The sequence below is a fragment of the Manduca sexta genome, chromosome 16, assembly GCF_014839805.1.
Source record: "Manduca sexta isolate Smith_Timp_Sample1 chromosome 16, JHU_Msex_v1.0, whole genome shotgun sequence".
Taxonomy (NCBI): Eukaryota; Metazoa; Arthropoda; class Insecta; order Lepidoptera; family Sphingidae; genus Manduca; species Manduca sexta.
In genome coordinates, this window is record NC_051130.1 from 2,727,032 (window position 1) to 2,751,252 (window position 24,221).

The 24,221-nt window shown below is 39.1% G+C and overlaps 1 protein-coding gene across 2 annotated transcripts; it reads right to left on the reverse strand.

The window, feature by feature from the left end:
- Nucleotides 1–126: 126 nt before the first annotated feature.
- LOC115448008 (threonine--tRNA ligase 1, cytoplasmic) lies at nucleotides 127–23,999 on the reverse strand. 2 transcript variants are annotated; one of them, XM_037439197.1, is made up of 14 exons: nucleotides 23,877–23,999; nucleotides 21,974–22,218; nucleotides 20,145–20,316; nucleotides 17,016–17,093; nucleotides 13,937–14,194; nucleotides 13,025–13,171; nucleotides 12,495–12,604; nucleotides 10,930–11,085; nucleotides 10,294–10,471; nucleotides 6,178–6,300; nucleotides 3,719–3,897; nucleotides 3,046–3,220; nucleotides 1,924–2,038; nucleotides 127–1,384 (listed from the first exon to the last, which is right to left on the reverse strand). In XM_037439197.1, the coding sequence occupies exons 1-14, from the start codon at nucleotides 23,925–23,927 to the stop codon at nucleotides 1,230–1,232; spliced, it is 2,142 nt and encodes a 713-aa protein (XP_037295094.1). In that variant the 5' UTR covers nucleotides 23,928–23,999; the 3' UTR covers nucleotides 127–1,229. The 2 variants fall into 2 exon arrangements, with proteins under 2 accessions (XP_037295094.1, XP_037295093.1); XM_037439196.1 differs by having other exon boundaries at nucleotides 23,749–23,934.
- Between the last annotated feature and the right edge of the window lie 222 nt (nucleotides 24,000–24,221).

Here is a 24,221-nt window from a genome sequence, read left to right on the forward strand (position 1 = left end):
TAACCGATTGCTCATAAAGACACAAATTTTGAATTTATTTAGCTACTATTTTGGCCGACTGTACAAACTTTTCAAAATTCATGGAATCGTAGGAAGTTATGTAACACACAAAATAAAACACATACATCCAGAAATACGTTTATTTCATACTGTAATCAGAGGTGTACTACATTAAATTACTAAAGAAAATAATGACGTCACGCACATTTTATCGAACTTATCGATACACGTAATTTCCATAAACATCGAAAATAATGCGTAAATAGGTCGTATACCACGGTATACCAATACTGAAAGAATAATTATCGAGATACGAGACCCCAAATATTTTTTTAAAATATCGATACGTTTTATCGATAAAATGCATCCATGCACGTCGTGTTAGAATTTGTACCCAAATGCGTGAAAAATGCCGTTTCATTCACCAATATACAAAATAAATAAGATTGAAATACAGTCGATACGATGACGAAGAAAGTTAATGTATCGACTTTGTTACACTAATAATTAAGTCAGGTTAAAAGCGATTCGCAATGTATTTTGACTGGAATTCTGTGAAATAACTTAGTTTAAAGCATATTTAAAATTAAAGATATACTGGTTTCTTATAAAATGGCAGTATAGAAAATGCCCGTCAAACAAAGAAAATCTATGGTCTAACCATAGATTTCTAAGATTAGGCGAAGGGAAAATAATCCAAAAATCACATAAAACCTTCATTTTAAAATACAATTTTGTCGATTTAGAAACAGCCCGTTATGACAAGAATATCTATGGTTTGACCACAGATTTCAAATACCGGGCGAAGTGTGGTTATACCCCAGCTTAGCTGGGCAACTCGACTTAGAACTAAAACATAGGAACTGTTTTAAAATAAAATCACGTGTCGAGCCGTTACGTCAAAATACATTGGAAATTTTACTTAATTTTATCTTATAGATTACCTCAAATAGATACTACATAGTGATTTAATATCGAGTTGGACAAAATTAATATTTTCCGAAGAACAAAAACAGTTCACCGATGAACAATTTAGTTTCAATCATCATTTATAGTCTATGTCATTACAAATCCATAGATTTAACATTCATCAATCAAGTTATGAAAAATCTTTTTGTTCTCAAAGATCACTTTCGCCGCCTAAAAAGGTTTACCCGGATATTGCAAATCCGGGTACACTATGCTGCATCTATTAGCGGTAGTCTATGCCTAAATCACTGGTGCTACAACTATTTCAGCAGTTCGCTGTCCTCCGAGAGCGTCTTATCTCTGACCAGCGTGTTGAAGTGATCTATGAGCGCCTCCACTGACATCTCTCCGTGCACTTTATTATCTCTGGTGCGAATGTTGACCGTGCCCGAACTCCTTTCACGATCTCCCACCACTGCGAAAACAAAAAACGAAAATTTAATACACACATTATCGATTATGTGTTGTAAATTTGAGCTGAGTTTTTTCTTTCCTTTTCTTGTGCATAATATAATATAATCTAAAGGGGAAGAATGGCGAAACTTTAATGGTTAATGTGCCATTATTTATAAAAAAATATACGGTATATAACGTGCCATCCAGGATCGGTTTTAACTATCCGATTGCCCCTTTTTAACGATTTTTATGACCCAATTATTTTGTTTTTTTTTTTACCAATGCTCGGCAAAGGGACTTCACTGCACCTGATCTTAAGCGTAGTGAAGACTCAAAAAAGATAAATATACAACGTTTGGTATATTAATCGCGTGCCCGAAATAGTTTGCCACGTGCCACCACTGGCACACGTGCCATTGGTTCGCCATTTCTGCTATAACAGGGCATAGTTGAAAAAACAAAGGATTTTTGTTTAACTTCGCCTTTTTGATTCCTGAAGATGTTCTAAACACATTTGAAAGACTTTGATAATAATTTGATGATTAATAACAAACTTACCGAGTATATAGTTGAACTGCGCGAGCTGTGCGTTCCTGACTTTCTTGTTGAGCGTGTCTCCCGCGTCGGTGTCCACTTCCGACATGAACCCAGCCGCGAACAACTTCTCGTTCACCTGCGAATAACAAAACATGCGATTAAAGCAACAGTCTTTAGACATTTTTTTTTATTGCTTTGAATGACGAGACGCGTTTGCCGTTCGCCTGATGGTAAGCGATACGACCGCCCATAAACAGTAGAAACATCCATCCGACACCTTGAATCACAAAGTATTGTTTGGGATTCCAATGCGCTTGCCATTCTAAGACATAAGATGTTTAGTCTCATTATGTCCAGTAGATACACTGGCTACAATTTCCTCCAAACCGGAACACAACATTGGCTACACACTGCTACTTGGCGGCAAAAATACCCAGGCGGACTCTCACATATGAGAGACCTTCCACCAGTAAAATATGTATGTATGTAATAATATATCTATAAACATTATAACAATCAACATCTGTTTCTTAAGTTTATATTATTGATTTATTTAGTCGAGGTTATATCCTTCCGACGGGTTAACGCAAGGCAAGCGAGTGGTAGTAATAGTCGATAAAAATTATTAAATATTGCAACATCTTTAGAAATTTGTTTCGCCGTTTCCACATTGGAATGCTATGAAGGCAGGGGAACCATGCTATACTTGTTAACGCTTGTGAGGTCACATTTAGCCTATTTTCAATCTTGACTAATATATTGATAGATATATTGAAACTAATTGCTAAGATTAATAATTAACTTCTTTGTCTGAATAATCGCATTAGTATTCTTACTGTTATGGTGTTATAATAATTCGCATTTTTAATAAAATGTGATGTGAATGACCCATTCCAAAATTGACGATTTGTGGGAATCGTCAAACAACCAATTTCTGTTTGCGACCTTTTAGATTTTTCCCATTTTTTTCATGCTATACGTTTCAGTATTTACCTATCTTTAATAAGTTCAATTTTATAGCAACTTCAAAAAAAGGTAGCAAACAAAAATTAGTTATCCGACGACTGCCACAAATTAGCAATTTTGAAATAGGTCATTATTTTATTAAGAGTGCGATATATGTATATATAAATGTTGTTTTACCTGCACCGCGTAGTCGTCGAATGCTGGACCGACGGGCACGACGCAGGCCTGCCGCGGACTGAGCCAGAAGGGCCACTTGCCCGCGTACGACTCGCTGAGGATCGCGATCATGCGCTCCACCGAGCCGAGGATCGCGCGGTGGATGATCACTGGACGCTTCTTCTCACCGCTCTCACTGGAAATACATGGATATAAACAATATATTTTAGACAAAACACCTTCTTAGCACATTCCCAATTATTAAATTTGTAAATTGTGTTTGTGTTTTTAGTAATTTTATTACTTTCTCAGTATTTTTGTGTAGCTGCCTTGTTCTGAGTCAATTGTTATGCTAATAATAATGAAATAAAATTTTATTGCAAATTGTTTTTATCAGTTACCCATTCCTACCTGTAGAGGATAAAACACTGGTAATATCTCATATATTGTTGATGTTTGTGTGTCAATGGCATGTCTTTTTTTTAAATATTATATTTAATGCCGTATTTTCCGTTTTCAAAGCAGATTTGCTAACAGCACGGCAATTTCAGTAAAATTTTCATCAAACAGCGGTTTACGAATTGTATTGGACAATGATAATTAGCTTCAGTGTAGCTCCAGCATTAAAGAATCCCTCAGGATATTGAACGTTGACATAAAACTTAGTGTACCCCCAGCCTTACAAGTCTCTCACCTGACATAATTGAGATTGAACCGCTCCGGCAGCTGGAAGTCGAGTTGTATGGTGGCGCACTGGTGCGAGCGCCGCAGCGCGTCCTGGATCGTGATGTCGATCTTGGGCCCGTAGAATGCACCGTCGCCCGGGTTCAACTGCCACGGCTTGCCGAACTTCTCTAGCGAGTCTGCTAACGCCTGGAAATAAATATGATTAAAAATAAACATACTCGGCTATTTTTAAATCGATCCTGATAATAAACAAATCCAAATAAACGATTCCAATCCCTTTTTTGCTCTATCGCGAATGAACCAATCAGAAGAAAGTTTTTCGACGTGCTTACAAATTACTTATTTGGATTGCTGTATGTTCGGGATCGTATCGAAGATTAAGATTTGGCGTTTATTGAAAAAAAAAATATGATACATGTTTCATTTGGAGGATTAATTCAAAGAGTTTATTAAAGTCGTAAAATAACATAATACGGGAATATAGACTCATTTCGCATAAAATATTTATGCCTAAATTACCGAACTGAATTTGATGATTTTCAATACCAGGCGCGTATACAGTATCAAGATATTTGTAGCCTATCCAATGCCTAAGCAACATACAAACAAAATCTACATTTGCTTGACATTGAAAACACATACTAGCCTTGTGCGCGTTACGTCAGCTGACTGCGCATGGTAGGGATGCACTATTGTCGACCAGTCATGTCAGTATATTACCGAAGATCGACAACGCGCGCGTCTCTATACCACTTTGACGTAACCATGGCAACGCGTACATACTTTCTCGGTTTGACGTGCGTAATTATAGTGTCGACTTTATGTTTGGGTTGTACAAATGATTAAAATAAGTGGACTTTTCAAAGGTAAGTTTTGATACAGTACAGTACATTATGTATTATTTATTTCTATTATATTTCATATGCTTACACACATACTATATTGTCCCAAACGGGAAAGAAGAATTAATCTCTGTATTCGATAAATATTTCAGTACTGTTCAATTTTATGCATATTTGAATTTCAATTTAATAATAACATTTGCTTATTTACACACGCCCGTGACGAGGCCGTGCCGTGGTCTTATTTATTTCTTGACAACCATTAAATTTGTCCATCACTGTTCATATAAACGTTAACATGCGCACGCGCCGGCCCGTCACGTTTGTGTGTGAACAAACAATTACTTAACAATTAGCGCCAACTTGACGGCCGATCAAAACACACAGACACTAATTACATAATAATTGTCTAAAACGACGGAATTATGTCAGTTTTACAAACTGTTCATGTCAGTCTAGAACACATGTTTAACAAAAACTTCTTACATTGTATATTTTTTTTTATCAATTTTCCGATAATTGTCACTCCAAGAAAAATGTTTTTATAAAATACTAGACGTTGCCTGCGGCTCCGTTGGCTTGAAAAACATTCGGGTATTAATATTTTCCCGGAATAAAAAGTAGCCTATAGTACTCAGAAGTAATGTAGCTTCTTAGTAATGAATAAAACTTTAAAATCGGTCTAGTCCCTGAGATAAGCACGTTCAAACTATAGGAACTCTGCAGCTTTATATATTACTATAGGTATATATATTTATGTAGCCTAATTTTCAAACTTGTACTCGATAATGAGATATGCTCGTCTCTTAGAATAAAAAAAAAAAATGATAAACCTTGGGGCAAAGACAACGCGAACTCGAGATTAGAGCTTACATATTATTTTCAATACTTAGTATTTTGCACGAGTCCTTACCGATATCCCCTAGCTTTTAGATTAAGTACAATGCCTACGCCGCGGGTTGTTATGACAGGGGTAAAGTCAAGTCATTATGTTGATTTTTTTAAATAAAACAATGTATAAAGCAGTGTTTCTGCAAGTGAGGGGAAATCTAGTCGGCGCTGGAGTCTTTCATTACTAAGGATGTACGTTTGAACTCAGAGAAAGGATCAATAAATCCCTCGAAGCCGAATTTCGGCGACGGCGGCCAATTTCAATGAAAATCATCCAGCCAACTATGCAGGAGATATTATAGTGCACAAGTGTGTGCGCCATACAGAGGTGCACTCTCTGTTCTTTCACTCTCATACTCCGATGAAACGGCAATCCGACATGTCCGGAGAGAGATCAGGCTCCGGATCAACAGCTCTACGTGGTTTCCGAGGCACGGACATATTACATATACCCTCAACTTCCTGACTGAGTAATTTTTAAGATGGAAAAACCCAGTCACTGTTTATTTTTGGCCCGACCCAGGATTAGAACTCGGGACTTCGGCACGGTAGTCGTACTCGTACCGCATACACATTACAACTACACTACCAAGCAATCAAAAGGAAAAGACTCATATGACACTTGGGGTATATTTAAAATGAAACAATTTCAGGGGCGCTAGAAAATAATAGATTCTCAGTTGGCAATAGACGAAATAAGTTTAAAAAACTATGGTATATAGCCAAGGCTAACCTTCTCGGCCTGGTCCCAGGTGGCGAGGTCACCCAGGTATTTCTCCGGCCTGGTGGACAATTTCAGCTGGAATGTGAAACCGAACGTCGAGTACACGCACTCCAAGAACTGTAGACATCCGACCTGCAACAAACAATATAATAATATATATCGATGTAATTAATCTATCGACCTAGTATTAATCAGTTTTGTTCATGTTAATGCCTTTTAAAACTTACATAATATTTACATTTTAAGGATGCTATATAGCATAGGTCTATACACTATAGCTCAGCTTAGGGAGAGTAAAGTGGATTAACTAAAATAAATTTCGAGTTTATGGCTTAAGCTTATGATACTTTCCAGATAGAAAAATAATAGTGTTAACAAAATTTCTGAAGAACTGTAGATACATTGTCTTGCAATAGAGGTATCAGAAAATAGATGGAAGTGCTTGGTCGTTTAAAAATTTCACTTGCAAAATAAAATATGACAGAATGCTATTTCATGTTAGTTTTTTGCGAGATAGTGATATCACTGCTGTTGTGTTGGACCATCCCTGCTATTAACAGATACGTCAATAGAAGGGCTAGTGAATAATTACGGGGTAATTTTTAGTAGGTACATAGTTCTTTTTTTTGCAATTGTGGTACATTATACCAGTTGTAAGTTAGGTGTAAATAGGTGTAAGTACCATCTCCCGCTCGATGTCCAGTTGCAAGTCAGAGGTAGATAGATGTAAGTGAGAGTCATACCATCTCCTGCTCGATGTGTTGCGGCGCGCAGAAGATGTGCGCGTCGTCCTGCTGGAAGCGGCGCACGCGCGTGAGGCCGGTGAGCGCGCCGCTGAGCTCGTTGCGGTGCAGCACGCCGAAGTAAATAGATGTAAGTGAGAGTCATACCATCTCCTGCTCGATGTGTTGCGGCGCGCAGAAGATGTGCGCGTCGTCCTGCTGGAAGCGGCGCACGCGCGTGAGGCCGGTGAGCGCGCCGCTGAGCTCGTTGCGGTGCAGCACGCCGAAGTAAATAGATGTAAGTGAGAGTCATACCATCTCCTGCTCGATGTGTTGCGGCGCGCAGAAGATGTGCGCGTCGTCCTGCTGGAAGCGGCGCACGCGCGTGAGGCCGGTGAGCGCGCCGCTGAGCTCGTTGCGGTGCAGCACGCCGAAGTAAATAGATGTAAGTGAGAGTCATACCATCTCCTGCTCGATGTGTTGCGGCGCGCAGAAGATGTGCGCGTCGTCCTGCTGGAAGCGGCGCACGCGCGTGAGGCCGGTGAGCGCGCCGCTGAGCTCGTTGCGGTGCAGCACGCCGAAGTAAATAGATGTAAGTGAGAGTCATACCATCTCCTGCTCGATGTGTTGCGGCGCGCAGAAGATGTGCGCGTCGTCCTGCTGGAAGCGGCGCACGCGCGTGAGGCCGGTGAGCGCGCCGCTGAGCTCGTTGCGGTGCAGCACGCCGAAGTAAATAGATGTAAGTGAGAGTCATACCATCTCCTGCTCGATGTGTTGCGGCGCGCGAGAAGATGTGCGCGTCGTCCTGCTGGAAGCGGCGCACGCGCGTGAGGCCGGTGAGCGCGCCGCTGAGCTCGTTGCGGTGCAGCACGCCGAAGTAAATAGATGTAAGTGAGAGTCATACCATCTCCTGCTCGATGTGTTGCGGCGCGCAGAAGATGTGCGCGTCGTCCTGCTGGAAGCGGCGCACGCGCGTGAGGCCGGTGAGCGCGCCGCTGAGCTCGTTGCGGTGCAGCACGCCGAAGTAAATAGATGTAAGTGAGAGTCATACCATCTCCTGCTCGATGTGTTGCGGCGCGCAGAAGATGTGCGCGTCGTCCTGCTGGAAGCGGCGCACGCGCGTGAGGCCGGTGAGCGCGCCGCTGAGCTCGTTGCGGTGCAGCACGCCGAAGTAAATAGATGTAAGTGAGAGTCATACCATCTCCTGCTCGATGTGTTGCGGCGCGCAGAAGATGTGCGCGTCGTCCTGCTGGAAGCGGCGCACGCGCGTGAGGCCGGTGAGCGCGCCGCTGAGCTCGTTGCGGTGCAGCACGCCGAAGTAAATAGATGTAAGTGAGAGTCATACCATCTCCTGCTCGATGTGTTGCGGCGCGCAGAAGATGTGCGCGTCGTCCTGCTGGAAGCGGCGCACGCGCGTGAGGCCGGTGAGCGCGCCGCTGAGCTCGTTGCGGTGCAGCACGCCGAAGTAAATAGATGTAAGTGAGAGTCATACCATCTCCTGCTCGATGTGTTGCGGCGCGCAGAAGATGTGCGCGTCGTCCTGCTGGAAGCGGCGCACGCGCGTGAGGCCGGTGAGCGCGCCGCTGAGCTCGTTGCGGTGCAGCACGCCGAAGTAAATAGATGTAAGTGAGAGTCATACCATCTCCTGCTCGATGTGTTGCGGCGCGCAGAAGATGTGCGCGTCGTCCTGCTGGAAGCGGCGCACGCGCGTGAGGCCGGTGAGCGCGCCGCTGAGCTCGTTGCGGTGCAGCACGCCGAAGTAAATAGATGTAAGTGAGAGTCATACCATCTCCTGCTCGATGTGTTGCGGCGCGCAGAAGATGTGCGCGTCGTCCTGCTGGAAGCGGCGCACGCGCGTGAGGCCGGTGAGCGCGCCGCTGAGCTCGTTGCGGTGCAGCACGCCGAAGTAAATAGATGTAAGTGAGAGTCATACCATCTCCTGCTCGATGTGTTGCGGCGCGCAGAAGATGTGCGCGTCGTCCTGCTGGAAGCGGCGCACGCGCGTGAGGCCGGTGAGCGCGCCGCTGAGCTCGTTGCGGTGCAGCACGCCGAAGTAAATAGATGTAAGTGAGAGTCATACCATCTCCTGCTCGATGTGTTGCGGCGCGCAGAAGATGTGCGCGTCGTCCTGCTGGAAGCGGCGCACGCGCGTGAGGCCGGTGAGCGCGCCGCTGAGCTCGTTGCGGTGCAGCACGCCGAAGTAAATAGATGTAAGTGAGAGTCATACCATCTCCTGCTCGATGTGTTGCGGCGCGCAGAAGATGTGCGCGTCGTCCTGCTGGAAGCGGCGCACGCGCGTGAGGCCGGTGAGCGCGCCGCTGAGCTCGTTGCGGTGCAGCACGCCGAAGTAAATAGATGTAAGTGAGAGTCATACCATCTCCTGCTCGATGTGTTGCGGCGCGCAGAAGATGTGCGCGTCGTCCTGCTGGAAGCGGCGCACGCGCGTGAGGCCGGTGAGCGCGCCGCTGAGCTCGTTGCGGTGCAGCACGCCGAAGTAAATAGATGTAAGTGAGAGTCATACCATCTCCTGCTCGATGTGTTGCGGCGCGCAGAAGATGTGCGCGTCGTCCTGCTGGAAGCGGCGCACGCGCGTGAGGCCGGTGAGCGCGCCGCTGAGCTCGTTGCGGTGCAGCACGCCGAAGTAAATAGATGTAAGTGAGAGTCATACCATCTCCTGCTCGATGTGTTGCGGCGCGCAGAAGATGTGCGCGTCGTCCTGCTGGAAGCGGCGCACGCGCGTGAGGCAGTGGCTCGGGCCGCTGAGCTCGTTGCGGTGCAGCACGCCGAAGTAAATAGATGTAAGTGAGAGTCATACCATCTCCTGCTCGATGTGTTGCGGCGCGCAGAAGATGTGCGCGTCGTCCTGCTGGAAGCGGCGCACGCGCGTGAGGCCGGTGAGCGCGCCGCTGAGCTCGTTGCGGTGCAGCACGCCGAAGTAAATAGATGTAAGTGAGAGTCATACCATCTCCTGCTCGATGTGTTGCGGCGCGCAGAAGATGTGCGCGTCGTCCTGCTGGAAGCGGCGCACGCGCGTGAGGCCGGTGAGCGCGCCGCTGAGCTCGTTGCGGTGCAGCACGCCGAAGTAAATAGATGTAAGTGAGAGTCATACCATCTCCTGCTCGATGTGTTGCGGCGCGCAGAAGATGTGCGCGTCGTCCTGCTGGAAGCGGCGCACGCGCGTGAGGCCGGTGAGCGCGCCGCTGAGCTCGTTGCGGTGCAGCACGCCGAAGTAAATAGATGTAAGTGAGAGTCATACCATCTCCTGCTCGATGTGTTGCGGCGCGCAGAAGATGTGCGCGTCGTCCTGCTGGAAGCGGCGCACGCGCGTGAGGCCGGTGAGCGCGCCGCTGAGCTCGTTGCGGTGCAGCACGCCGAAGTAAATAGATGTAAGTGAGAGTCATACCATCTCCTGCTCGATGTGTTGCGGCGCGCAGAAGATGTGCGCGTCGTCCTGCTGGAAGCGGCGCACGCGCGTGAGGCCGGTGAGCGCGCCGCTGAGCTCGTTGCGGTGCAGCACGCCGAAGTCCGCCAGCCGCAGCGGCAGCTCGCGCCACGAGCGGTTGCGGTTGTCGAACATCAGGCTGCACACAACGCACTTTACTGACGCGGCCACTCGACAGGTAGCAATAATACACTTGTAGGGGAAAGGCTAGTGTTTGTCTAGTGAAGGGCAGGATCTCCAGCTAGGCGGCCGATGAGCCTGGCCAGCTGCGGCCACTCCGACGCGACGGGTGATTATCGTCGAAAATCGAGTGCGGTTCCATTTCCGCCAATAATAAGCGTGACTATTACCGCCACAACCGGAAATCACAGCATAGTGCAGTCAATCACTGCCTTGATTTTTAATTATAATTAAAACTGGCATAAATCTGGCCACTATCGATAGCGCCAATATTTATTATTATTTTAATATTTTCATGTGAAAGGCCTTATAATATTACAATAACTATTTAATAACACCTTTCATTATCATATATTTTGATGACAAACGTACTGACATCATCTACACAATACAATATAAAAAAGCAATAAGACTCACCAATGTCCCGGACAGTTCATGGGCTTCAGCGCGAAGGTCTCCTTCTCCACGTCGAAGGAGAACATGTTCTCCGCGTAGTGAGCCCAGTGTCCAGAGGTCTGCCACAACTTCGAGTTGTACATGTTGGGCGTCACCACCTCTTGGAAACCGCGGACCCTGGGTGACAAGAGAAAAAAAATATGGAGTCTCTTTTGGCATCAAAACCTATGTGTATATGTGATGAATCGATATAAATTGCGGAAAAAAACATGTAAACATATTTTTACACAGACAAATATAATATAAAAATATAGTTAATAATTTTTATATATAATAATCTCCTGTCAATACGTCCGTATGTACGCTAACCACGCCAATCACCAAATTAAAATTGTGTATGAGTTTGGTTGGTTCCAACTTCAAAAAGTTTATAGCTATGGACCCAATAGCACTGTTTTCAATATAGTATTTTTCACATGTCTTATGTTAATTACCCTGGCCAGGGCCGGCTTATACAAACACACTGGACTTTTGGGTGAGCGCTTTAGGCGTTCACAACCTTTGAACATTAAGCGACCTTAGGGCAACCCACTAGGGTAACAAACCTCGGCTCAGAACGGTCACTGGGAGAGGATGACAATGATTAGGTGATATGTATGACACTCATAGCCTGAGTGCAAACTATAAAAAAAACTAGCTGTCACTGTCATGCCGATACGCAGCTAACGTCAGTCAGTAATAAATAAGTATCCAGAGCAAATGGTTGTTTTAATTATGCGCCTACACTTCATTAGGTATATACACTTCATCACTATATAGTATAAAACAAAGTCGCTTTCTCTGTCCCTATGTCCCTTTGTTTGCTTAAATCTTTAAAACTACGCAACGGATTTTGATGCGGTTTTTTTAAATAGATAGAGTGATTCAAGAGGAAGGTTTATATGTATAATCACATCCATTAAATTGTGGAGAAATACTGTTATTTTGTTATGTTATACCCGTGCGAAGCCAGAGCGGGCCGCTATGTTTTATATACAACGTTCACAGTTTTTCTGTAGTGTATTTAGTATCAGCATTGCACCCGTGTGAAGCCGGGCAGGTCGCTAGTTAGGTCTAAAATGTGTTACAAGACGTATGGACTAAATCACCGTTGGCTATAACATAAGCTAAAATCGATACATAAATCAAAGTAAGGAAAAAGGAAATGACTAATGATATTATCATGAGGAAAATTGATAAGAATATTTCTTCAAAATAGATTTCATTTTGATATCAAAATGAAATCTATTTCGATGTTGTTCAAATACAATATTTTAGGTATAACAATGTTTTTAATTCGCTCTGTCCTCAAACAGACAGCCATTTTTAATAACCAAGATCATTCTCAATTTAATCATTTGGACTGACATACGTTTTTTTATTTTTCCCAAATGGTTCGACTTGGGTTTTATGTGTTTTTCGAATTGGTTCTTTCGGCAACATCACTATTTGTGTTTCGAAAGTAGTATTGGGTCTACGCTATTTGATACGTCTTTTCCCGACCCCCTAAGTTGGATCGATACGAATGAGCTGGCATAGGTTATTACCTGTATTGTTCCTTGATGAAGTTGACGAGCGTGTTGTAGATGTGGGCGCCGCGTGGCTGGAAGAAGCACGAGCCGGGGGACAACTCGTGGAAGAAGAACAACTCTTGCTCCTGGAAAACATCAAATATAATTACTAACATATTCTTTTCTTTTTCATAATGTAATAGTGGGATTTTGCAGTGATATAATTGTTCTTAAAAATCAAAGTCCTCCATCGCCCCAGACTGTCTGAATGCGACACGTTAAAAATCAACGGATTGCGTCTCTTTTCTGTTTCTTGTTACTTACCCCTTCTACCGAAATTGAGAGGCTTATAACTTGTTGATTTTTTACCGGATTTAAATAATTCTTTCTGTGTTATAATTTATATAACGTAAATATTTGATAATAATAAAGAACAAAAATGAGTTCGGTCCCCTATTGGTATGGAGATAGTTTCGACACCCTTGAAAGGACAATCGCTTTTTTTATTCCAGGAAAATACATAGCGGGACTTTTATCCTGGAAAAACATATATGGTATAAACTAACCTTTCCAATCTTCCTGTGATCCCTCTTCGCGGCCTCTTCCTGTATGGTCTCCCACTCCTTCAACTGTTTCGGCTCCGGGAACGACACGCCATATATCCGTTGTAGGCTTTCCGCGTCCGCCTTACCCTCCCAGTACGTCGCTGAATTCTAAAACAAAAAAAAAAGATTTTTTTTTATTGCTTTGAATGACCACTGCGTATTGGTATTCCACTGCATTCGCCATCCTGAGACATGAGATGTTGTCTTATTATGTCTAGTAGTTACACTGGCTACCTTATATCCTTCAAACCGGGACACAACAGTGACTACATACTACTGCTTGGCGGCAGAAATAAACATTGCAGTGGTACCTAACCAGGTGAACTCCCACATATGAGAGACCTACCAGCATTAAAGAATTACCATCATAAAATAACTACATTAGAGTAATATTATGTTTATTATGGATTAATTAAATAAAAAAAAATGTTTATCAAACAGATAAAAGTAACTTAGTATTATCTCTGAATTACTCAACATAACCATTGTTGTAGCTTTCAACTATTTTTTTATATAATGTATCATTACCTTGAACACAAATAAAATGGTATCACCAAGCAATAATTAACAAAGAATACACATTAATAAACTCTCATTAAGTCTTGGGTTCAAACATCTCGAGGAAACTGGCATACCTGAGAAATTCTCCATTAGGAATTTTCGAGGGTGTGTGAAGTCTACCAATCCGCACTAAGCCAGCGTGGTGGACTAAGACCTAATCCCTCTCAGTAGTAGAAGAGGCCCGTGCCCAACAGTGAGACAGTATATAAATACAAGGCTGATATTGTATAAGACTTGGGTTTGATGACCTTCGTCTCAACATTACTAACAAAATGACCACTACAATTTATGGAAGACAAAACTATCTCTCACCTTGGTGACCTTCAGTGCCTTGACCTTCCCCGTATGCCTGACGTGGGGCCCCCTGCACAAATCTATAAGCGGCCCACATCTATACACCGTGGTGGTCGGCGTGTTAACTTTCTCCTTCAAAATCCTCACTTTAAACGGGTTGTAGTCAAACATCTCTAACAGTTGTTCCTTGGTCAATTCTAAACGTTCAAAAGGCTGTTTTTCCTTTGCAATTTTTTTGATCAGACCCTCTAGTACGTGGAAGTCTGTGGATGATATCTGCGAAAGAAAAAAACAGTTAAAAATGGTAAAGACATATCCGTTCCATTTTGAATAGAGCGGTATAATGTATACTGGAGAGGGATAATCTTCTCTCAGCAATCGATAGATGCCGCTCCAGTTACCACAAATGTAGTGGAGGTACTTGGTCGTGTCCGTTTGAAAAAAATGCTAAATAAGTGTTTAGTGTCCAGTTCGATAATGTAAACCATATTCAGGGAAGAAAAAGTGAAATGTTGATTCATTCACATCCTATTTTGAAGAGTTTCTTTCTGCAACTTCGAAGTTCAAGGTCACAAATCGGACCTCCCGAGGTCCGATTTAAATAAAAAACTATCGCTAAACATTAAAAAAAATACGAAGAATTCATTATCTTTAGATGCGGTTAAAAGTGACCATGGCACCGTAAGTTTCCAAATTATAATTCAACAGTGTATTATCAATTAATATAAGTAATTATGTGAACAGGTCATGGCAATTGATGACCTAACAGCGTGATAAATAAGACTGTGTTTTTGAATTAAAGTTCTATACAAATAATTGTAAGATTATATAGAGCGGACATAGGGAGGATTTTCATACAAATTTTGCATGCATGCGATGGGATACGCAATCTACCGTTAAATAGCAAAACACCAATATACAATTAAGCGGCGATAGCCTAGTTGGTTATGGAACGGACTGCCGAGACAAAAGTTAGCAGGTTCAATCACAAGGGCACACACCTCCGACTTTTCTAAAAAAATATGTATGTATTCTTTGTGAATTATCGATTGCTTTAACGGTGAAGGAAAACATCGTGAGGAAACCTGCATACCTGAGAAATTCTCTATTAGGAATTTACGAGGGTGTGTGAAGTCTACCAACCCGCACTAAGCTAGCGTGGTGGACTAAAGCCTAATCCCTCTCAGTGATAGAAGAGACCCGTGCCCGACAGTGGGACAGTATATAATACAGGGCTGATATTATAATGTACAATTCTTCATATATATTCCCTATCGTGATTTGCATTTTTTTAATACTCATATTAGTACATTTTCTGTACATATCCACGGTTTAAAATTTAAATAACTCAAGCGACATTTTATTTTCGAAAAAGTTTACCTAGTTTAAACAAATATAGAAAAAGGTGCTGATTTTAAATATGTATGAAACTTAATAATATAATAATAATATCAGCCCTGTATTATATACTTGCCCACTGCTGAGCACGGGCCTCCTCTACTACTGAGAGGGATTAGGCCTTAGTCCACTACGCTGGCCTAGTGCGGATTGGTAGACTTCACACACCTTCGAAATACCTATAGAGAACTTCTCAGATGTGCAGGTTTCTTCACGATGTTTTCCTTCACCGTTAAAGCGAACGATAAATTCACAAAGAATACACACATGATTTTAGAAAAGTCAGAGGCGTGTGCCCTTGGCATTTGAACTTGCGGAAATTCGTCTTGGCAGTCCGTTCCACAACCAACTAGGCTATCGCCGCTTATAAAACTTATTGTCGCAAAAAAATTACGCTTAAGTAAATTAGTTTTTTAACCGTCGATATGTTATTTTTGTATTAATATGTAAGGATGTTTGTCACACGGGTCACGGACATTTCAAATTAGACAGCGACTTATTACCAACTAGCGACCCGCCCCGGCTTCGCACGGGTGCAATATTTCTCCACCATTTAATGGATGTTATTATACATATAAACCTTCCTCTTGAATCACTCTATCTATTAAAAAACCGCATCAAAATCCGTTGCGTAGTTTTAAAGATTTAAGCACACATAGGGACAGAGAAAGCGACTTTGTTTTATACTATGTAGTGATTCGTAATAACTTTTGGAGCACATTTGGTACTGATGTCCAGTCTATAACTATACTGTTTAATGTCTTTGATTCTACACAATATTCTTTGTAAGACAACGCGGCAAAGTTTCGGTAGTAAATGCGATATGATATCTTATGTTTACGCGAATGTTAGACATTGAAATTAAAATATTTTTCGGATTTTATCGCGTCTTTTGTTTCTTTTTCTTATGACGTTTCGAAGATTTCGCAACTTTCATGGCCGCGAGGGAGACACCCGAAAAATACTTTCATTTCAGTGAATGTGATGTTTTAAACTTGTCAACTTTTAGGACTTTAAGGCCCATTCAAAAAATGTTTTAAACGACTTGTGCGTGTTTTAACGCGCCTTTATTTGATTAAAAGAAAGCAAGAGACGCTTAGTTGCAATCACAATTGATTTTAAAAGAAATTTTCGAATTTTTAGTGAATCTAAGCATAGATCTCACCAATACCCAAAACAAATATTTGTGGATCACATAATTTTTCTACGTACTGGTATCGAACTTGCGCTGGGTTTTTAATTAGACATCGACAGTATGAGGTTTCCCCGAAATGATAACATTTGAGAGCTATACACTGTTTCTAGTTATAATCATAATAGATAAGATTATCTTTCCAATATCCATTTCCTTGTATTTATAAATATTCTTTTGTAACACGGAAGGTATTTTTCCCTATTTGGGATCAATTATGCCAAAATGTAACAACCCATATTTTAAAAAAAAAATATATATGAATATTTAAATTAATTCCAACGTGATGTTACTATTTGCAAAACACGCCAAGATCTATTTATATCTGACAGAAAAAAGAATGTTTGAACCTATCCAGACAATTTTATTGTATATTTAAAATCCAACCAATATTTAACAAATAACAATACACAAATGTTGTATAAACTATATTTTGGCATAATTATGCTGATTATTCATACCTATTTTATGTTAAAAATACACAAAAAATTATAAAATCCTACTTACCCCCTTTTCAGGATAGTACATATCGTAGTAGAAGCCCTCGTCGATGGGGGGACCATAGCATAGACAACCTCCGTATACCTAGAAAGATAAACACAAAATTAAACACCACTGAGTATCATTATGCGTAAATAAATTTAATATATTTTTAGCGCGTTATTAAAAGACTGCCCAGAAGTACTTTTCATTTCATGTATTCCTATAAGTAATTCAAATGATCATGAAATTTTCAAAATGGTGGAATGTCAAAGTACACTCACTTGAAATTTAATAATAATAGTGTTTTTTTTTATTAGCATTTAAAATGTGTACCTCATAAGTATTTGTTTAGATTTCTTTTAGTTTTAGTGCGGTTACGAAAACTAATTTTTATATTAAATTAGTCTGGATGACTTTTAATTTGACTCATTATTCCTATTAACTTTTTAGTAGTTAAATAAACTAAAACACAATATGTTTTTTAGTGTTCGCCTCTGGGCTTGAGTTTCTATGAGCATAGGTATTGCAATTTCTATAAATACATATATACTTATATATAAAGCTGAAGTTTGTTTGTTTGAACACGCTAATCTCAGGAACAACTAGTTCGAATTGAAAAAATATTTTAGTATTGGATAGCTCATTTACCGGGGCCGGCTATATAACGGTATGACAAATAGGAGCGGAGCATCGATGGAAAATGTTGCAAAAATAGAGAACATTTATTCCTTTTGAGAGCTTCGGTTGCGTGCGCTGCGTAAATGGTTAAAGTTCCGCAAGAATCATGTATGACGGAATATGTATTAAGAACAATATTTGTTCGTATAGTAGGTAAAACTGGCTGGACAGATTTTGATATAGTTTTCATGATTACATTTTGTGAGATTTCATTTAAAATAACATATCGACGGTTGAAAATTAACTTAAGCCACATTTTTTGCGACATTCAGTTTCATACATACTTAAAAGCAATACTTTTTCTATGTTTTTTACACTAGTTAACACTAGTTTTTCATCCATCGATATGCTTTGAATCACAAAATATCATTGATAAACTTGTTGACAACCTAATAACAAAAGCTCATGGCAAGTGATACTAGATCATAATTAAAATTAAAAAATATAATCATGAATAAATAAGATTTCTTTTAAATTTTACTAGTTTTATTTTTTTTTACTATTTAAACCTAATGGTCAACCCAGCAGAGTCCAAATTTGTCAACAGACGTGAGACGTTACATCATTAGATAACCATTAGGGACATCCCTGCATAATATAATATTTTGATACAAATATTTTTATAAGCCGCAATAACCTTAAGCGTTTTTGAAAGTGGAATGCACTGACGAGATCGAGGACTTATAATAAACTATAAGAGTTGTGAAATTTGCTAACTCGCACAAACTACGCAGCTAACTTCAGACCGGTCATAAAGATTGACTACAATGAAGCCTCGCACAAGTGCCGCATTTCTATCAATATAAACCAATTTAACATCGCGGTGTACATTTTTATATAACATTTCACTTACATAAATAGGTTAGGAGAACAATAAAATTGCCACGTCATTGTGAATAATTAATGAACGTGAAATATATTCCTTAGATAAGTTTGTTTTACATTTGCTGAGATAAAATTAATCGTAGAAATGATTCACCGGAACGGGCTTTCCGCGTGATTTAATCTTTTTGAATACACGCATACCGATATAGGGTGATCGTGAAAAATTATATTTGTTTCAATTTTACACGTACCTTTGACTTAGGTATTAAATTTAGAAGCGTAAATAGCTTTTTTTATTACCCATAAAACATACATCCATAGTATCTGAATATAATTGTATATTTTATATGGAGTATAGATAAACCAGCCCTCGACATTCGACCAATCCATAAGTGGATAATAAAAATCATAACGATAATGTTTATTGGGCAAAAGGATTATGCTAATAAACATTGAAATTATCCCTCAAAATGTCGTATTTGTGAGGATTGAATTTTTTAGAAGATTTAATGACGAGACGAGCGACCCCTAAATAGTAGGAACATCACAATTCACAGAATAGGACAAAACACACAAGGCAAAGAGTGGATGTCTTGGTTGCAACTCTGCCTACCTCTTAGAGGATAAATGCACGATGCCGTGTATGTTTTGGAGTCGTATCAAGGGACCAACATTTTTTAAGGCTAATTAGAAGTCGCGTGGAATAGAGTAGGTGGACCATACATTGATGTTATCGGGTTTTATTCCTATCAGTTATATCAAATAAATAATCAAATTACCCACTATCTATATTATATTACGGCACTTTCCCGGTGGCAAAAAAAAAATATGGTCATTGTCCTACTAATATTATAAATGCGTAAGTTTGTGAGGATGGATGTATGGATGTATGTTTGTTCCTCTTTCACGAAAAAACTACTGAACGGATTTGGATGAAACTTTACAATAATATTGGTTACACATCATAATCACACATAGGCTACAATTTATAATGATTTTGTCTAATTTGTTTATACTATAACGATACATATCAAGTAAGTCATAAACGAAAATTATCACGGAAAACTCCTTCACGCGGGCGAAGACGCGAGCAAAAGCTAGTTATACATATGTTTGAGATAACATTGTCATTAATTAATTGTTAATAATAGTTTTTTTTTATTGTCACTAGTAGGTACTAAGAACAATCGCTCTCTTGTTACATCTACGATTGCTAATGTGTAATGACACATGCTCTAATTATAATGTAATGAACTTGAAATATATGATGACTTCATGTAAGTAATTTCCAATTTAATATCTTTCAAGCAGTCATTTCGGCGAGTTAGTGCAAAAATAAAGTACAGAAAATTATTCATTTCTTACTTCTTAAGTCTAGAAAAATTTTGGACCAATTGGATTAAATCTTAGTTAAGTTCATTGGACGGGTATTTCTTTAAGCTATCTGACGACATAAAAATCAAGTTTTTGATTTTTTTGAGATACCGCTTTTGAGCTTAGCACGGCAGCATAGCACTCCTAGTAGTGCAAAAAAAAAATCAAAAGAAGTGTAATAGTTCCTGAGATTTACACGTTTAAACAAACTCTTCAACTTCATAAATTTACTGCACTTGTGATACTGTTTATTGATTCTTAAAAATAATCACTCACCCTCTCCATAGCTTCTCCGAGCATGTGAGCAGATGAATGCCAGAACACAGCCTGGGCGTCAGTGTTGTCCCATCTAAGGAGTTCCAGCTTGCAGTCTCCCTCCAGTGGCCGGTCCAAGTCCCAGAGTTCATTGTTCACCCGAGCGATGATAGTGGAGTCCGCCAGTCCTTGACTGCAAAGAGATTTTGTGTTACAATACTAAAAACTAGGTCATCATACTGAAAAGTTTTGTTTGCTGTTCCACCTGTATTAGTTTGTTTGTAATTTGTGTTGCTGAGAGGTAACTGCTAGCTACATATATGTGTATCAATATATATTCGTAAACTAGTTCAGAAACAGATACGCCCTCCAAGGAATAACCTTACCAACTTCACCTTCTTCATTATAATTTACTGTGATATAAAAAAAAATGTTTTTAAAAATATAATCAGAACTACATGCTTTTTAAAAGAATGATAACATTTCTATGTTATTTTTAAATTGTACTGCGAAAATACTATCGACTTTTTAAGAACTGTGTGACACACATAATTATGAGCTATTTTTATATCGCAAACTTGAGAGTAAATAGAAGTTGGTCTTGTATTACACTCCTAGCATGTTGCAATAACTTTTTCCAGTTACTTTACATTTAGTTCCCAATTGCCTTGGAACCTATTAGCTTTTGAAGACAAATTAAAAGTTAATAGTAGGTTTTTAACTACTATCAATCCGCACTAGGCCAGCATGGTGGACTAAGGCCTAATCCCTCTCAATAGTAGAGGAGGCCCCTGCCCAGCAGTGGGACAGTATACTACAATACAGGGCTGATATTATTGTAATATGTAAAAAGTATATGCGGTATTTAACTTCAATATTGGCATATTTTATTTATTTTCCTTAATATTATTTATTCATAACACAGGTGTTTCTTTAATACTTGAATACAAGTACGTAAGCAGTATATACTGTTTTGTATATATACAGTATAATAATGTAAGTTATATACATCATAAAGCTGTTATTCAATGGACATTGTATTTTGTCCTAATCAATATATTATATAAGCCATGCAATATTAACATTTAATATGAACATAGCTGTCAGATATATGATAAATAGTTTTAGTATTTTTAATCAATTATAATAATATAAATATTGCAAACTCTTACAATTTTTTTTTTATATCAAATAAATGCATAATTGTTATAAATATTTTCAACAAAAACTGAAACTGATGATACTTCTACAATTTTTCCAAAAAATCCTAATATATATTTTATTTTTTAATGACAGGGAAAATGGACATACATGCAATGGAGGGGTCTTACTGAATTTAGTACAGATATTTTTATTATAAACCTATAAGTATTATATATTATAAAATGCCACAAAAGCAGCCAGCCACACTCATCAATTTGTCAAGAATACTTACTATTCACTCCAAAACTCGCTGGTGTGCAGGCAAATAAGGTACTTTATTACTATATGGTCATGTGATTCGGTGCTTGTAAAGCTTCTTTAGCAATTATTCGTGTTATAGTGTATATTTATAAAAGGTTTTAAATTTTTACCACACTTAATACTTAATATTTAATAGAGCTTTAAAAGGTAAGCTTTAAAATGTGGAAGGAGCTTTATATCTTACATTAATTAACATTACTTATAATTACTGAAAAATTTTGTTTTTTTGTATTATATAACCTTTTTTGTGAAATAAAATGAAAATAGCATTAAAAATCAAAGAGCCATGTCGCTTGAACTTCCAGTCTGTTGGGAATTTTATGGTGATTTTAATATGAAAACTACCACCAGCTAGCCAAGTGACACTATGCTGTAGATGAATGTACCTGATTCCTTTGGCCACATCGTATGGCGTGGTCTTCCAGGCCTTGGCTTCTACCGTCTTCCCATCTGGCAAAGTTACCACAACACTCATGTCTGGTTTAGATGCTAATTCCTCTGCATGTTGTTGTTTGAACTTGTCCCACAGTGTGATACGTTTCTTAATGTACTCAGGCCATGGATTCAGTTCTGAGACTGCTCCGGAATCTTCCGCTTTCTTCTTCTTCTCCTTCATCGCTTTGGTTTTTGACTGTAAAAGAAAATGGTTTTAAATCTTATTAAGGCATGATTCGTTTTTATTATATTCAATTCTTGAAAAAAGATTTCTAAGATATCTTGACTATAGACAGGGAGTTTTTTATCATTGCCCCATACTGTTGACTTGAATTGAGCAGTTTAATATACCATGAGGAAAATATGGCTATGAATTTTATTAATAGAAGGAAAACCATTCAAAAGATACTTTATTTTACACTTCTTGTAATAGTAAAATATGTAAAATTATTCACATCAATAATGCAACAATATCCACTGTGTTGTGGCAATGTTGAAAATATCCAAAATGTTCCACTGAAATGGCAATATGATTTTATAACGGCAATAATAATGTTAGTGAAAAAGTTAGAAGACCTTTTCTCACAACTGTTTTAATAAATACTATGCATCACATAAATGTATAAGCCGACCAAATATGAAAGTCCCTAATATATCCTCCAAAATTAATAATTATAAGAATAGTACTATCTTCATAATACAATAATGGTCAAATAAAATTTAATTACAACTTATAACTCAGGTCATTTTTGTATTATCTAGATCTATTGAGTATAATTAGGTAAAGTGAATGCCCACTTAAATTAGCGAATACCACTATATTTTTTGGGATGATTTAGATGGTCTATTATATGGTTGGAATACACTACCCTGCTAACCTAATCAGCCCAAATCCATCTAAAACTTGCTAAGTAACTTGGCAAAAAAATATATTTATTAGAATATAATTTATAAAATAACAGTCTCTGCAATGTATGAATCAGTGACCTTCACATTATAAATAATTTACATATTGTCTTGTGCAACATTACAAGTATTTACAGAAGACTTAGGTCATAAGAGCTATTTGAGGCAAGGGCACACAGGAGGCCAAGAGAAGATATATAAACATTTGATTTAAATTTATGAGACTTATGCCCTGATTAACAATGGTCCAGCCAATACTCTGGAGCCTGATCATTGCCCTCAAGTTGGTTAGCGCCTTCTCAATATAGACCAATTAGCATGTTGGTAAAATAAAATGTATAATGTAGTATTTCTTAGACATGCTTCAGTACTTTAAAAAAAAAAAAGATGGATGTAACATGTTAGTTTTAAACAATTTGTGACGGAAAACGGATTAATATGTCTACATTATCTCATGTAAACATATCTACGTTGCAAAATATAACCAAAAATTTCGCGCAACCATAAATCCATATGATGATTATTTATGTGTGAAAAATACATTAACAGTGACTTTAACTAGCAAAGAATCGTCGCAGGATACAAAACACTAACTGTACGCCATAAATAACGGAATTTAATTGCCGTAGAGAACGCAGATGTAAAAAAAACTACGAAGCTAGAACTCAAATTTAATCCCTAAGTAAGTAGTTTGATGTTATTTTTTCAATTAAGGAATCAAAATAGGAACTCATAACACGTGGATAATTCAAAATTTATAATATTCAAACAGTTTTATGAGGCAATGATGTTGCTGACGAAATTCCTACGGAGTACAAACCCATGTGGCAAAAGCGTAGCCCTCTTTGAAGCGGACCACGCAACCCCCACGGAAGTTGAACAATTTTAACATTGTAAATAACACTATGTTTACACTGATAAGATAAATATTATTAGTTAAAAGCCTGCCTTTTCGTTAATATTTAAGTTTTGGATGTCTTCGGCAGCCGTATCGCCCATCGTGATTCTCCCACGTTTGACGTTCGTTGACAACTAACACAATGACATGTGCTAACAGTTTTGCCAACATTACCATATGAATTGCGTTTAGTACCTGCTACTTGAAACAATGAACATTTAAAATGAAAATATGATTTGACGTCAGACCAATAAATAAAGGATTTGATACATACATACCATAATACAAAGCCATAATATGTAAGTGATAATATTTTGACAATTTATTATTGTCATACTGATATAATCCAGAATACAAAATTTACCGTTAAACTCTTGTTTTAACAAGAGTAAAAT